At 46.8% G+C, this 17,224-nt stretch overlaps 2 protein-coding genes across 2 annotated transcripts in view; one reads left to right on the top strand and one right to left on the bottom strand.

Annotated features, from left to right (window-relative positions):
- The window catches only part of COL4A1 (collagen type IV alpha 1 chain), a 150,621-nt gene extending 133,761 nt beyond the window's left edge, over positions 1 to 16,860 (bottom strand). The window contains exon 1 of the mRNA XM_022576774.3: positions 16,421 to 16,860. Coding sequence (XP_022432482.2) covers positions 16,421 to 16,501 — 81 coding nt within the window. The 5' untranslated portion in view covers positions 16,502 to 16,860. The remainder of the gene's footprint in view (positions 1 to 16,420) is intronic.
- The window catches only part of COL4A2 (collagen type IV alpha 2 chain), a 177,872-nt gene continuing 177,419 nt past the window's right edge, over positions 16,772 to 17,224 (top strand). The window contains exon 1 of the mRNA XM_022576773.3: positions 16,772 to 17,008. The gene's annotated coding sequence lies outside the window, so the exon portion shown is untranslated. The remainder of the gene's footprint in view (positions 17,009 to 17,224) is intronic.

Here is a 17,224-nt window from a genome sequence, read left to right as displayed (position 1 = left end):
CTGAGAAGATGGGATCTGCACACATGCGAAGGCAGCTAGTGGTTCCAGGAAATGAGAGGTAAATGCCAAGCATCCCATCTAGACAGTAAGATGAACGTTCACTAAAGTGGTCCTCCTGCATCAACTTTCCCATCACCCTTAGAAGTGCCTGCATCCTGCCTGCTGCTAAGAGCCACATCTTTGGAGACATTGCCGAACTCAGTGCTATTCTTATCCACTGCCAGGTTCAAGGCCTTTTTCTTTGATCAATCTTTTTCAACAGGTCTTACTATAAAAATCCACTACCAAATCCCTCTAGAGCAATAGTCTGTGGCATATATCTCTGTGATAGTCTGAAATATGCTTCAGGCATTGCCTCCTTAAAAATGCACTGTGCACAGACATAGAAAACAAACCTATGGCTACCAAAGGGCAAAGGGATAAATTAGGAGCTTGGGATTAACAGATAAACACTACTTTACATACAATCAACAACAAGGTTCTACTGTATAACACAGGTAACTATATTCAATATCTTGTAATAACCTACAATGGAAAAGAATCTGAAAAAGAGTACATACATATAGATAGATAGATAGATACATCACTTTGCTCTACATCAGAAGCTAACACATTGTAAACTAGCTCTACTTCAACTTTTAAAACGCACTGCGCAGACTCATTTAACATGCACATGGTTTCAAGAGTCGTCCCCCTCCTTCACCAAGTACAGAGGCCATTCTGTGGCCTGGAGTAGACAACAGTTTCTTTTTTTTAACTTGTGAGCGGAATTTATTTTTTTAATTTCGATTATATTTTTTCCACCTTTATTGAGATATAATTGGCAGACAACATTGTAGAAATTTAAAGTATACAATGTGCTGATTTGATACTAGGAAATATCACAAAATGATTACTGGACTATAATTTCTGGAATCTAGTCTAATCTGGGGATGGGCATCGCAAACCCCTCCATGCAGTTTTCTTACGCAGGGCCTGACACAGCGGGTACCACCTGCGTGGCCCCAGGTATGGGAGACAGGTACTCAGAGGTGATTCTGGCAGGTAGGCAGGCAGGACCAGTGGGCCATCAGAGACAGTCTCCCCACGGAGAGGGTCAGGAGAAACACAACTGTGCATCGATGTTCCCAGCATGTGAGATAACCACTGGGTAACCTCACTTAGTAGCTAAAGATGACACACCTCCTACTCACGGGTCGACTCTGTGATTGTGGGAGAAGAAGTTATTGAATCATTGCTATAAAAAAATCTCAGTTCTTCCCACCTCGACCCCTTCCCCAGAGCTTCTCCTCCTCCAAGTATCTGTGGTCACTCTCCTTCCACTGCTGATAAATGCTGGACTCCACTGAGGTTAACTCCATCATAGGACACACCAGGGCCAACAAGATGGGCGCAGAGCCCAAGTCCTGCCTTTTCTGTCACACTCGCCACCCAGGCCCACAGCGGGGGCTGGCCCACTTGTGAAAGCTAGCCAAGGCCCAAACTCTAAAGAAATAAGACCAAAAGAGTATAAAACTGTGCATGTAAAGAAACATCTGCATGCAGGGGACACGGGTTCGAGCCCTGGTCCAGGAAGATGCCGCAGAGCAACTAAGCCCGTGCGCCACAACTACTGAGCCTGCGCTCTAGAGCCTGTGAGCCACAACTACTGAGCCCGCGTGCCGCAACTACTGAAGCCCACGCGCCTAGAGCCCGTGCTCCGCAACAAGAGAAGCCACTGCAATGAGAAGCCGACACACCGCAACGAAGAGTAGCCCCCGCTTGCCGCAACTAGGGAAAGCCCGTGCGCAGCAACAAAGACCCAACACAGTCAAAAATAAATAAATAAAAGAAAAAATAGATTAAAAAAAAAAAAAAGGAAACATCCGCTTTGTACGTCCTCGGGCTGCAAAGCTGATGGCTCTCATGTGTCATGGCTCTGACTCTGGGCAAAATGGATAAAACAACATACAAGGTAGCAGCTGGTGCATCTTCCTGCTGGGCTGTTGATAATGAGAACGTTAACCTAGTAGTTTTGCTTTGCCACGAACAGCTTTCAAGTTAATAATACTGCGCTCTCTCAAATTACACAGCTGCGTACCATCCAGGACTAGAGCAAGCTGCTTTAAAGTCTGGAGTTGTTTCTAGTAGTTACTACTGTCCGCCATCTGTCATCCTGACTTGAGGTCATCGGTGATTCTGCTCCAATATGGCAGATACGGCTCCGATCTGGCCGGCCGTATGTTAACACGATGCTTGGTCCTACGGGAAACCTCGGCGGACCTTACCTCCTCTTTGCTGGCTGACACTTTATTTATGAAGAGCACGGCCAATTAAAGAATTAAGCGTAGTCTGGATCATTTCTATCATTATTTCCTACCAAAAAGGCTCTGACATTTCATCAGAGATTTTTACACATCTTTCCCCCACATTAATAGCTCTTCACGGTTGCAAGATAATATGGGACACGTCCTGCCAATCGCCTAGGACAGCTGGCCAACACATTTTACCCAGAACTTTGACCTACGTTTTCTTTTTAAAGCCACTCAATATTTTCCCAGAAACAGTCTTCATGTTTCTGATTCATTTGTCCCTAACTCACAAATTAGATGGGTTTTGCCCAGGAAACCTGGAAAACCTCGGTCCCTGCAACAAGACTGGAATTATGCCCAACAGCATGACTGAGAGAAGAGGGCTCAAGGACTAACTGTGACCAGAAGTCCTCCAGGTTCGAGCAGGCGCTGAGCCGAAGGATACCCACTCTGCCTTTGTCGGTGCTATTACACAGTCTGTCCCACCGGGGTGGCCATACACAGTGGGGTGGCGTGACTACCGTCCCCTTAGGGACTGGAGGTCCTCGGGGTGAGGCCCTGCTCAAAGCACCCCCCTTTCTGACTGCTTGCCTCAAGCCTCTTCAGCCAGGGTCTTGCTGACTTGGCCACACAGCAATGCAACTGTAAGGCAAAGGACAATAGTCTTGCATCATCACTGTTGTGACACATGCCATTCTCATCAAAATGCCTGGAAGTCAAGAACACTGTAGAAACACATTTGCTTTTTGAAGTCTCCATCGTTACATCTGGTATTTCCACATCTGATGCCTTTGTCTACCCTAAATCCAAGTTGTTTTCCCATGGCCAGCCTTGCATAATTCCCAGGGCAGAGAGGAGAACCCAGCTAATTCATTTCCCACCCTAGAGATATTTCAAAATTCCTAATTTCTAAATAAACAGAACAACCCTGAATGTCTGCTAGCCTCATGAATTTACTATAAAGATACAAAGTAAGTAATAGTTCCTACAAGAAAATTCAGTTCTCTTCCTTATATTTATAACTCTTTTAACCAAGCTGAATTTCTGAGGCTGAGCCATTCCTAAAACTGCCAAGAGGGACATCTTTTAAAATAATTTCTAGTTCAGCATGATCTAAGGCCAAAATTATTTGTATTAATTCCACACACAACCTTTGAGGGCAGCAATACTTGTCTGTTTTGTTCCACGGCCTGGGTGTACAATAAATACTAATTACGTGAGTGAATGTGCCAATGAAGGCATGAATACCGGTAATTACATTGATATACACACTCTATGCATGGTGTGCATATAGCTAATATATGTGTATATTTATATATAGATACATGTATGTATATTTGCATGTGGCTGTTAACTGAAGGCACTTAATATACAAAAGCCCTAACATCCTATAAATGATCATTTGTAAAAATGTACAAATAAGACTCATTTCTTTAAGACACGTAGAGACCTCTGCAAAAAGGCTCTTTTAATCAGGATGTATGGGGCGATACCATTCTTAGCCTCCTTGATGGATAAACATCCTCAATCTGTCACATGTTGGGATTTTCCTCTTGCCCTGTCCCACTCTATGGCTTTCTGACCTCCACCTAAGGTGAATTCGAAATGGATCTCACAGCAGATGTTTATATGGCTGGCAGCCCCACCTCTGGTGCCCCTTAGACATTTTCTATCACGGAAAACGTCAGTCCAAGGCAGACAGAGACGCAGCCCCTCCAGCAGAGAATCAAACTCAATGCCACGTGTGCTTTCCAGCCCTGGACGGAGCCTCCCCTGGAATCTGTCCTCACATCTGCACTCATACCCAAACCGCTCGCTGACATCCAGGACCGGCAGACTCAGGAGGGGCTGATTAGAAGTGATAAATCGATCACTAAAAGGTAAGCTTGTGGCCTTGAGTCAGACCCATTAAGTGGATGCCTTGGTGGAAAATTACCGGAATCAATGATCAGACTCCAAGAAACCACATGAGTCTGAAAAGTTGAGGAAAGAGAGCCCTGGGAACCCTCCATTTCCCGTGCTAAGGAAGAGATGCTTTTCCCATTTTACCAAGGTCAGGGAGAAAGGTCTCCAGGGTGATTCCAGTTTTGCACAAGTCATATGAAATTATGCACTTTCCACATTAGTCACTAAGAGGAAGAAATCGATGGACGACAGTACTCTTCCAAGTGGCTATAAATTACCAACGGTCAGAATATCTCACAAAGACTGAAACAGTGGTAACACTGCCGCTTCCTGTAGGAAATCGCTACAGTACATTTCATTTCAATTTGCTTTTGTTGGTTTTACTGTTGTCATGCTTCAAAGCCCAGTTTTACATCTAGGAATACTTTAAGGATAGAATTATTCCCTTAAAATATGCAATTAGGGGCTTCCCTGGTGGCCCAGTGGTTGAGAATCTGCCTACTAATGCAGGGGACACGGGTTTGAGCCCTGGTCTGGGAAGATCCCACATGCCACGGAGCAACTGGGCCCGTGAGCCACAACTACTGAGCCTGCGCATCTGGAGCCTGTGCTCCGCGACAAGAGAGGCCACGATAGTGAGAGGCCCGCGCACTGCAATGAAGAGTGGCCCCCGCTCGCCACAACTAGAGAAAGCCCTCACACAGAAACGAAGACCCAACACAGCAAAAATAAATAAATAATTTTTTTTAAAAAAGAGTTAATTACAAAGTGTGTTGGTTTAAAAAAAAATGCAATTAAAACATATTCAATTAACTTGTGTGTGAACAGCATTATAATCCTAATAATTATCCAAGAAGCTTATCTCATTTTAAGGAATGAAGTGCAAGTAAAAGAAAGATAGTTTTCAGTCTGCATAGTTTCAATTACAGATACATATCAATAATATAATAATGAAATCAATACTACAAGCTAACATTTCTTGGACTAAGGATGTGGCAGTCACTCATGTATGTGCTTTACATGTATTATCACATGTACTATCTTCACAACAAACCCATAAAGAATTAGCTTTATTACCCCTATTATAGAAATGAGAAAACTGAGGCACAGAGAGGTTGAGTAGGTTGCCCAAGGTCAAACAGCTAGTTGCTGGTAAATCAAGGATTCAAATCCATGAGGTCTGGCTCCAGAGTCTGTGATTGTATGATGTTCTCACCTAGAGTTTCAGAAGCTAAGTGAAAACTTTTGGGGCAAAAAGAGAACAGTGAACGTTTTAATTTTTTAGTGTCATATCTATTACACCATTATTAAAATTACTCTTACTTTACCTTGAGCGTATATCAGAATACAAAGTATAAGAACAATTTTAACTGCCTGTGTATTTTTTGACCCAGAATGAGTACTCAACACACACTTACTGAATGCAATTTCAAATTATTTTGAATGCCAGAAGCAAGATACTGAGCTAAGAATATATTAATTTGTGCTGTGTGCTGAAGTGAATTCTTAGCCTTGCCTGTTTTACTTTCACTGATGTGAAGAAAAAAATGGCACTTTGACCACAAATTTGGCTTCTAGTCTAAAACAATGCCCAAAGTTATGTATGTTTTAAACAAATTATCCAGTCAAAAGAAAAATACAAATACCTCTGTAACATATTAATGGATAATAACCTCCACGAAAGAAGAGAAAATCTAAGGCCAACAAGAAAAAATAGAAAATGATTAATTATAGAAAATTTTCAAGTTTTAAAAGCCTGATTGGTGGACTCTAAGGGAATCGATAATTTCATGAAAAACTTCAGTTCTTCCTGACCTGTTCTGCTGTCTTAAGCACTGGCCTTATCTTGAGTCTGGTTCTCCTTGTGGTTGCAAAGGGGAAGTTGGTTCCCTGTGTCAACTGACCCTCTAAGCCTTGCTCCCAGCAAGCTGAAGCCACAGAGACAAATCTTTCACATGAAGCACAGAATGCAAGTCTTTCCCTTTAGTCTGACTGGGCCCACTCAGGTCATGTGTCTATGTCTAAATCAGTAGGAAACTCTAGGAGAAATCCATTTATGGATTAACCAGACTCCATCTCTGGAGCTGGGAATGAACTCATCTTCCCTTTCATGATAGGAAGTGGTGGGAAGCTGAACAAAATTGAGTTCCTGACAGAAAAAAAAAAAACAGAGGAAATGGAAGCTGGTTAGGTTTTGAAAACCTTAAGTTTTCAAAATGATAAATGATGTGGATTTAAGTGGAAGAGACATTTTTTCTGCCTTTAATAAATATATAATGTATACGTTAAAAGAAAAAAAAGTTTTAAAAGCCTGAATTTCAGAATAAAGAAATACAATTTTTATTATTTTCTGGTATTTAGGAAAACAAATTTTAATTATTACTATGGCGTCCAATAGCTATTTGCTCAGAGTTACTTTAACAAACTGTTGTTAGCATAATGTTTACATGCACAAATGTTTGTTAAAGATAAGGTGTGAATGAGGGATGAATCGAGAAGATTGCTGCTCATCCCGTGTGATAAAGAGTGCGTCACCCCCAGCTTATCAGCGACTGGGGCTGATCCTGGACCAGGTCTGCGTACTTATCCGAAATACACGGACCCAGGGGCTGCACTACCCATATTGTAGTATTTTTTCCCATCACTAACCCATCTTCCTGCTTTGGCAAGTTCATCTTAATTTTACAGGCCATTTCCTGACCAAAAATTACGAGTTATCTTAAACCGCTAACCCCAAGTGGTCTATAATCTCCAGGAAATGGATTTGGCCATAAGAAGACACAAAATAGGAATCCTTCATTCAGGGGCCCAGGAGGCCAAGGCTCAGAGGAGGTGGGCGACGGTGGGCACTGCAAGAAGGTGAAGGCACACCCTGGGGGTCCTACTCACAAACCTGAGTGGGTTCTGGCTCGACCAGCCTCTACGCAAACACCGAGCCCACCATCAGCAGATGCCAAGGTGAGGATGGAGGGCCTTAAAGATGGAAAAACTCTGACATACAGTGGATCATCCTGAGAACACCCATGTCCCATGTCTTGATGGGGACGGGAGGACCACAGAGGACAAGGGTCTTCTCCGGGCTCCAGCTGTCCCCATTTCCCATCGGCCACGCCCTCTCCTCCAGCATCCTGGCGCCACACATGCCTGCATCAGGACCTTCCCACTCCTAACCCCCCAAATAGCACCACAGGGCTGGAAGTGCTGCAGTAACAAGAAAAAGGGAAACATCAAGAAAAAGGGAACATCAGACTCAGGAGAGTCATTTTAAATACAAAGGCTCAGCTTCTGCTTGAGTGCAGACCACTCTCCCAGAGCAGCATGTCTAGAGCTCACATCTATCAAGCGGCTGCCCCTGTAAGTGAAGAGAATGGACGAGATCTGTGGTCCCCGGACCTCCACCACCAGCACCGCCTGTTGGAAATGCGATTCTCAGGTGCACCCACACCCCTAATCAGAGAAGCCGGGAAGGGGGCCGGGCGTCTGTGTCCCACCCACCGTTCCAGGGGATTCTGCTGTGAGCTTCAGTTCCAGACCCACTACTCTGGTGGCCTTCTGTGTTTCTCCAGCCTCAAGATGCCCTGATGATATAATTACTTTGCTATTTATTCCTCAGAATTTGCTCATTTAACGAGCATGCAGCCAGCACGGTATAAACGCTTTACAAACGTTAGCTCGTTTAATCCTCATGCCCGTCCTGGAATCGAGGCACTACTGCTGTCCCCATTTTACAGATGACAAAAGGTGGACAGAGAGAGAAGTAAGTTGCACACGTCCACACAGCTGTAAGAGGCAGAGCTGGGATTCAAAGCAGCACCCATGTGCTCCCATGAAGTGCCTGCCACCCCATGTGGGCAGAGTGTGTCGCTGGGCTATGTTCCTCTCTGGATGTATCTGAAACACTGCAATTGTCTTTCCAGGAGTTTAATGCAAACTTCATAGAGAAATAGGCATTTCTTTTGCCTGGCTAATTTTAGAGTTCTTGGAGTTAGGCTGAATTCTCCCACAGTATACAATGACTTCTATTTAAGATACATAGTTAGATCAAGTATTTTCCAAATGGACACTGCAAACAAAAATGGACCAAACTATAATTATGCAGCCTTTTTCCCTAATGAAACTTTGCACATTATAGGTAATAATGATAATAATATCTCCTTAACTCAAGCTTTAATGCAAGAACAGTCTGGACCTGGCAAATAAGTCTCGTGCAACTCTGTAATAACTCCGTGACATTAAAGTTTTATTCCTTAAAAAATGCCAAAACGCAACTCGAAAATCAAAGATAATGAGGAAAAGGAGTTGCTTGTATTTAAAAATGACATTTTAAAGCTGATGCTCTTGGATGATATGGAAATTATGGAAATTAAAACTCTCATGCTCAAGAGAAAGTCATTACTTGCATAAAAGGATAACTGGATTTTAGAATAAACTTTGATTGCTTTTTCTTATAATATGCTTACTCTTTTAAAATAAAGTATTGTTAGAAATGTAGTAGTCAAATCTGCCACTGATTAAAATATACATAAATGTTACTTCTTTAATAGAAATGAAGGAAAAACACCACAATAGTTATCATTGGGCCCATTTGTAACATTCTGAAACAGGAAACCAATGCTGACTTAGCACCCTCAAAGATGCCCCATATGCTAACGGGGGGCTGTTAGGAGTGTCTATCTCTCTGAAGTGAAGACACAGGCTGCCATGCACCTTGATCCTCTGAGCCTTCTTCAGCTCTAGGTGTGTGAGTGGCAGCTGGGAAAAGCTTGTGCAAACAGCGTTGGAAACACTGAGCTCCAACTATAAAACCCTGAGTTTTGTTCTTCATAAAGGAATATGCTGATTTTCTAAAGGAATATGCTGATTTTCTAAAGCAAAACTCAATAAAATTTTTTAACAATTTCAATTAAACGTCAAATACAGGAATATTGTCTCTACATATTCTGTTGAGTTGGACAAGGTTTATTGAATCAGCTCAACTCTGTGTGAGTGACTCTACCATGGGTCTCCAGCTGTCAGAAAATTTGGTGAAATGGGAACAGGGCAACTGACATCACATTGGCCTCTCCCAGGTCACAGCCAGCATCTCTTGCTGTTATCTGAATTAGAAAGAAATGCACCCAGCACACAAAGACCTGCATCCAGTAATAAACTCCAAAACTCCTAACAAAGTCTTGATGAGCGGGAAAAGACGAGGACACTGGATCATTCTCCTCTACCAGCGAGAGAACCAACACATACGCATGTAACATATTGCCTTAATGTCTGATTCGGACGCTTGGCATTTGTCTTTTACTTGACCACAAATCAAGCAAGCTTTAAAACTCAGATGACTTTAAATGTTCTTATAGTGTGCAGACTACAAACCAAACCTAGCAAAGCAGGAATATTACTAAGCCACGGAATAAACTATTTACACAAAGAGTTCAGCCTTGTGTGTATTTCCAAGTCGTGTTTAGTCTACGGCGGAATATCTGCTCCAAATTCCAAATTAAGAGGAAACACCTTCGTTTGGCATTACTTTCCTTTGTGTTGCCTAAAACTGCTACGGGGTCAGCAACGCAACATAATTTCCGGGAGCAGGCACTCAGCTCCCGCCAGGCCTCCCCAGGGTCCAGAGAGAAAGTCAGGCAGGATCACTGAACCCACTACAAGTAATTCACGACTTCCCTCCATGCATCAGGTACTCCCCCAGACAGTGGGGGCATTTTTCAAAGAAGCTCTGTCCTCCAGCATCTCAAAATCATCAAGGGTGTTGAACCAACATACACGAGACAATGAGATCCCAGCCACGTAGCAGTGATAACAGCTATCGTGTTCTCAGGGTTTACTTGCTTCCCACGTACAACCTCTCTGAACATCTTAAAGGTGTCTGCAGACGTTGTGCTGTCCTCATGCGATGGATCAGGGACCCGAGGCTCAAAGAGATGACACTGCTCCATGGAACACAGAGGTAAGTCCTTCATGACAACTACCCACCCTGCATGCTGGGGAGTATGAAGACGAAGACCAGATAAGTCCATGAACCCACATGGCGAAGGGTATGTAAAGACAGGCCAAATTAAAACAACAGGAAGATACCACTACACATCCATCAGAGTGGCCAAAATCCAAAGCACTGACAACACCAAATGCTGGCAAGGATGTGGAACAACAGGAACTCTCATTCATGCTGATGGGAATGCAGAATGGCTCAGCCACTTTGGAAGAGAGTTTGCTGGTTTCTTACAAAGCCAAACATACCCTTACCATATGATCCAGCAGTTGTGCACTTTGGTATCTACCCAAAGGAGTTGAAAACTTAGGTCCACACAAAAAGCTGCACACAGATGTTCACAGAAGCTGTATTCAAAATCAGCCAAAGCTTGAAAGCAACCAAGGTGTCTTTCAGTAGATGAGTGGATAGACTGTGGTCCATGCAGACCACAGAATGGGCTATCAAGCCATGCAAAGACACGGAAGAAATTTAAATGCACATGAATAAGTGAAAGAAGCCAATGGATATGGGGAGGGGGAAGGGTGAGCTGTGACAAAGTGAGAGAGTGGCATGGACATATATACACTCCCAAACGTAGGGTAGATAGCTAGTGGGAAGCAGCCACATAGCACAGGGAGATCAGCTCGGTGCTTTGTGACCACCTAGAGGGGGTGGGCTAGGGAGGGTGGGAGGAAGGGACACGCAAGAGGGAAGAGATATGGGAACATATGTATATGTATAACTGATTCACTTTGTTGTAAAGCAGAAACTAACACACCATTGTAAAGCAATTGTACTCCAATAAAGATGTTAAAAAAAAAAAAGAAGCCAATGGGAAAAATCTACATAATGTATGATTCCAGCTACATGAAAAGGCAAAACTATGGAGACAGTACAAAGAACAATAGTCGCCAGGGTTTGGGGAGAGATGGCGATGAAGAGGCAGGACCACAGAGGACTTTTGGGGCAGTGAAAATACTCTGTGTGATACTATAATGATGGCTACACGCCATTACACATTTATCCAGACCCAGTGATATACAACACTCAGAGTGAACCCTAAGGTAAACTACGGACAGTGGGTCAGTGTAGGTTCACCAGTTGTGACAAACACACCAACTGGTGGGGGATGCTGATAGAGGGCTAGGCCGTGCTTGTGGGGACACAGAGGGTAGATGGAAAATCTCTGTACCTTCCTCTCAATTTCGCCTTGACCCTGAAACTGCCCTAAACAATAGAGTCTTTATTAAAAATGAACAAATGAAAACCACCCAGCCAAAGAGCTGGAGACTTTTGGTCAGACAGGAGGTAGCCACTGTCAGATGCTGAGCAGAGGAATCACGTGGTCACAGCGGGATCTCTGAAGACAGACTCAGCACAACGTGAGGAGTGGGCTGGGGAGAAGAGAAGGCTGAAAGGGGGGCAGGAGCGGGAGGGATTCGTGGCGATCCTGGCACAGAGCAAGTAGACCTGGAATGGCGTCGCAGCCATGGGAAGAGACGGCCAAGGGGGCTCCGAGGGACAGGTAGAAGGGGGAAGGGTGGAATGAGTGCCTGGGTGACGTGAAGGTTAAAAAGGAGGGGAGGGTGAGGCCTCCACATGAAGCCACGGTCTCTGGGTTGAGCATCAGGTAATATTGGGGCATCAATGACCAAAACGGGCCACTTGGGAAGAAGGGGAGTCGGTTGGTGAAAGGTGGCAAGCTCGGTTCTGGACATATTTGCTAAGTGTGCAATCAAAGCAGCACAGCGGAGGCGAGATGTTCCATGCGAACGTGAGGAGACCAGACTGGGGTTCAAGAGAAAGGTTTGGAGTCCCCTTCACGAAATGCTGACAAATCATGGGAGTGGAGAGGGTGGAGAAAAAGAGAAGCCTGCTGGAGCCCAGCCCCGGGGCCCACCCACCCTGAGGGCTCTGGAAGAGGAAGAACAGAGAAGCAGGGAAACAGAAAGGACCCCAAGAAAGACTGATGTCACAGGACTAAGACCAGGAGAACAATGGAGGGAAATACAGGACGGAACCGGTCCCCGTGTGCCGGACTATAAAATGCTAACCCCAGAGTCATTCTTCAGGCGGTAAACTCCTCAAAAGAAACTGACGATTGAACCATTTTCTGGTTCACATCTCTTTCATTGTGCGCACAAGAATGGGAGGAATATGTCTTTTGTATTGTTCTATAGCTGACATTTCTTAGTGGTTGTTTAATAAGAGCAGAACAATGCTCTGATATTATTTTAGGCATTCTATTGTTGCTTTTGCTTATTTGAGCTCAAGAACTCAAAATACCCAATCCGCCTGAGAGACATTTTAATGAGGCTAATGCTTGTCCAGTTTCTGGAACCGTTGCTAGAACAAACATCGTATACCTCATCAAGACAGGTGCTGTAAATTATTCACTGATTGACGCCCCCTCCATCTCTAAAAGGATTTGTTTCAGCGGGTCACCTGTGGGTTCAGTTTGTCTGCAAAATCTCTACCAGTTCTAAACTAGATAACCGAACTTGTTCAGTGATGGCCATCCTCCCCAGTTCCGAGAAATCTGAAGACAGTCCTGTTAATGGATAATGCAGGGTTTTGTGAATTCCCCCATGCCCTTGCCCCCTGAGGGGAGGTGTTCTCCGTCAGCTCCTAAAGGCACTCCCGCCTACAATCAGTCATCCGTGCTGTAACTCTGCAGACATCCCAATCCACCTGCCACCTCCGGAGGGGGCCTTTGGTTGAGCTGGGGTCTTATCGCCGCTCTCCTAGACCTCCTTGTGTCTCCACCCCTCCCAGGGGAAAGTTCAGATATCACGGCTGTTAGTCATACAAGCAATGGCATCTTGCTACCTCGAAGGAGGGAACCTTAAGGTCTCCTTTACATGCAAAGACAGCCTGATGTGTGAAAGGGCAAAGGAAGAGCTATGCAACCTTCTGAGTATGATGCACATGACAATTCATATGAAAACAAGACGCCAGGTCTATGGTTCCCATTCCTTCCTCAGAGTCAGAGGTGGGATATCCTCCTGGAAGCTTCCTCTGAGCTCCCCAAAACTAGGTTAGGTGCTCCTGTGGCCCTAGGTTTACCCTGACTGTAGTGTTTACCAGCCTGAATTGTATCTGCCTGTTTCCTTCTCAGTACTTCTCAGGAGCCCACAGCCTTCCTGGGGGAGGAGGGTGGGCCCCACTCACTGATGCACGGCCTGGTGGGGGGTGTGGCCTGAAGATGTGCTCAAGGCCCATGTGTGGGATGAAAGCAGGAAGGATGGGTGGGGGGTGGGGGAGCAGATCTGCCAGGGAAACTGAGGCAGGGGGTTACCAAGTCCTCTGAAATCACCTGCTTAATCAGAGCAGACACAACATTTAGGATCCTCCGGTCTCTAAACCACACTTGTGTGTGTGTGTGTGTGTGTGTGTGTGTGTGTGTGTGTGTGTGTGAGACTACACCATTAACACACACACTAATAATTCTCTAAGTGTGCACTCACACACACAGGCTGGGCACACTGTTTCTCCTGGGTGGTATCAGAGGTGCTCTCCCCTTCATCCCCATCCAGCTCCATGCATGAAGAACACGATGATTTAGGTTATATCTTCACCAAGCTCACTCCTGAATACTGAGCTCATGTCGCTGCCACTGGTACTAAGTCAAAAATCACCCTTCTCTCTGAAATTACATTCCCAGCAGAATGTGGTCCACATTCAGACCAGAATTAAGTATCCGTTTGAGTTCTAGGTCATTCAGTCTCAGAATGGTGACTAATGGTCTGGAGATGCCAACACCCTACTCGGGCATCACCACACTTTGGCGGAAGTTCACATTTCTGATCCTGAAAAATAATTTGTGAAGAAGCATCAAACAGACCAGCTGGAGGGGGAGTTTGGAGGCTGCAGAAGGAAGAATTCATTCAGCTCATGACTGCGTGAGTCAGAACCGAGGACCCTCGATCATAACACTATGGGCACATTTTTGTCTTGGGTCTGCACCCTATTCCTCCTTCCTTGCCAAAGAAAGCAAAGTTGGGGAGGGGAGTGGGGGGTAGGAAAAAAAAAATCACTGGCTTAGAAAATCCACCCACCGGTAAGTGAACAGTATGGCCATAGCAGATATGATCAAATATAAAATCAAACAGCCTTTCATGTGAATAATAATAATAGTAAGTACAATCTCTGTCTGGCACCTAGTAGGTGACCTTTGGGTGTACCAATGCAGGTAACACGGATTCAGATACTCCACAAAAGCACGTAATCCGAGAATCATTTTTATCGGCTTCTGAATTAGGGTTTGACTGGCAGCACCTTATCATTCAAAATGCATTTTTAAATGACATTCTGCTTGGATCAATATGGAAATTATTTCAACTTTTTGGTAACCCTAACAGCTGATTTTGGAAGGAGGTAAGCAAAAAAAAATAACAACAACAACAAAAAAGTTACTGATGGTGTGAAAAGTGAGACAAATTTTAAAACTAGCCAGATATTATTTTAAATGGATTTTCTGATACAGCCATAAGTCATGTTCATATTAATAAATTTTCTCTCTCTGAATAAACCAGGGAAAGTATGGCAAAATGATAATACCCATTAAGTCAACTGGTGATCAGAGGGTGTCCACGTGCCAAATCTCTTAAAACATGACATGAGATTTGAAGGATACAGCAGAGCCAGGACAGGGACGTACAAGGAAAGTAAAATAAGCCCAAACTCAACAGTAATGAGTTTGATTTCCCACTCACTGAGGGGCTCATTCTTCAAAGCCCTGGCTATTTGAAAAGCCAGCTCTCATAATTGGCTTTGCTTTGCTAATATCATCGATCAGAAAATCCAAGTCCAAACAGAGTTTCATATTTCCAAATAGAGACCCTTCGCTCATTTCCTTGCCTTCTCTCCTTGGAAATGTTAAATCTCTGGGTCAATAGTTCTGGACCCAAATAAAGTGCTCTAGAGCTGCCTCTTTTGGAAGTATTTTGTCATCGTGACCACAGGGTGTTTAAATAACCGACTAGGGTGCCTGGCTAGCCTCTGGACTGGGAGGGACAATCTGAAGTTAGCTGCTTGTGTCAGCATCAGGCCTTTCCATACCTAGTGACACAGCTGCCAGCAAAGAGCCAGACTCTCTACTGCAAGACATGTGTGCATATCACCAGTTTATTCTGGCAAGGAACAGTTAATAATTTATACACAATGAACTGAAGTCAGTGAGCATCCTTCTTCCTGAAGAGAAGAAAAGAACAAAAAACAAACAAAAAAACTAAGCAAAATCAGGATGTGAAACAAGACTAAGTGGGAAATGCCGAAAGTAGTAACATCATTTTTAAATATTTGGGGAGGGGGGATGCAAAATGTGTTGAGAAGGCACACCTTCCCGGGGTTTTGTCTGCAAGGCTGTGACACTGGGAAACGGCTGAGGTTTTTACTCCGTCTGAGGGGAAGCAAAAAAGCAAAGAGCACCAGTACATCAGGGACCGTCTAGAGCTGGACGCCTTTACTTGTGCAAACCGAACTCCCAGATCCTTTCCGGGCAAGCGCACAGCCGGAGGAAATGAAAACTAGGAAAACAATCTGTGCACAGAACAATGAGATGGAGTTTCATTTTGGTTTCACACTCAAATATAATGTGGTTATAATTTTTTTACTATATTAGTCAAAGTCATCGCGTCGAGTATGGAAACGTTTGAAAGCTGCACGACAGAAAAGCTCCTCTGCTGTCCCTTAGCGTGCTGCAGCGACAGCAAAGTCGTGGGAAAGCAGATACAGCTGTTTCCAGGCAAACGGCCCAGGACTGTTCAGCATCAACCACCAGAGTCCCCAAAGCTCCAGAGAAACACGCCCAAAGCGACTCCCGGGCACATGTGTGGGGCTCCGAACAGCACGGGGCGCGCGTGTCCGGCCCTCCGGCCCCCGGCCCACTCGGGCGCCCGGGGCAGGTGAAGGCGCCCGACGGCCAGGCGCCCCCGAGGTGCGAGTTCAAATCCCCCTGACTCCCGGGCACCCTCACCCCGCGCGGGGCGCACCAAGTTCTGCTCGCCCGCCCCCGGCCCCGAGGAGTCCCCTGACTCGCCCCTACCCAGCCCACAACAAAGGAGGCTCCCTAATGGATGCGCGATCGCACCCCAGGGGGTCACCGGCGGGGACCGGCCGCGAGAGTGCGCCCGGTTGTGCCGTACGCGACCCCCGGGCCCGGAGGGCGGCTCCGGCTGGGGACAAAGGGGCCGCGCGGGGCGACAGGGCGCAGGGCGGGACGCCGGGAGCCGAGCCGGCCGGGACTCACCTTCGCGGCGGCCCGGCTGCTCTCCTCGTGGAGCAGGAGGGCGGCGGGCAGCAGGAGCCAGACGCCGAGCCGGGGCCCCATGGTGGCGCGCCCGGGGCGGAGTGGACCGGCGGCGGACGGCGGGGGCCGGCGCCCGGGCTCTTGGGGGCGGCGGCGGGCGGCTCACTCTCGCAGGGCCGGGACTCGAGCGCGGCGCACCGTCCCGGGCGCGGCAGCTCGCGGCGGAGACCTGAGCGCGACCAGGCGAGCTCCCCAATTTGTTGGCGCTGCCCCTCCCCTCAGCGGCGCGGGGCGGGCGGCGCCTCAAAGGGGGAGGACCCTTCGGCGCGGGTAAGAGGCGGCAGGAGCGCGCGGACGGGGGATTGTGGCCGCCGCGCGCCGGGACGCAGGGCTCCGCGCTCTGTACCCACCGCCGCCGCTGCCCGCCCCGCGCCCCGCGCTCGCCGACCCGGCGGAGCTCCGAGGGCGGACGCGCGGGCCCGAGGTCGGCCCGGGGAGGCCGAGAGGGCGGCTGCGCTGCTCGTGCCGCAGGCGGCGCTTCTGGAGGGCGGAGACGCGCGGGCGGCAGCCACTGAAGCCGGGCCTGAGGTAAGAGCGGCCCTGGGACGCCGAGTCCCGGGCGGAGGGCAGAGACTCGCGCGCCCCGTGCAGCTCGGGCTGCGCGCCCGGCTCTCGGAGTGGGAAGGGGGAGAGGATGGAGCGGCGGCTGCTGAGCGGCCCCATCCGGGCCTAGGTGGGCAGCCGGCTGCCCTCTCCCCTGCCTCGTCGCGGGGCGGCTCCCGGTCACCCCCGGCAAGAGGCGGG

Source organism: Delphinapterus leucas, chromosome 18, assembly GCF_059928025.1.
Source record: "Delphinapterus leucas isolate spDelLeu-1000000601 "Yukka" chromosome 18, BTC_Dleu_Yukka2, whole genome shotgun sequence".
Taxonomy (NCBI): domain Eukaryota; kingdom Metazoa; phylum Chordata; class Mammalia; order Artiodactyla; family Monodontidae; genus Delphinapterus; species Delphinapterus leucas.
Note: the sequence above shows the minus strand (reverse complement) of the source record. Positions and strands in the feature narration are given on the sequence as shown.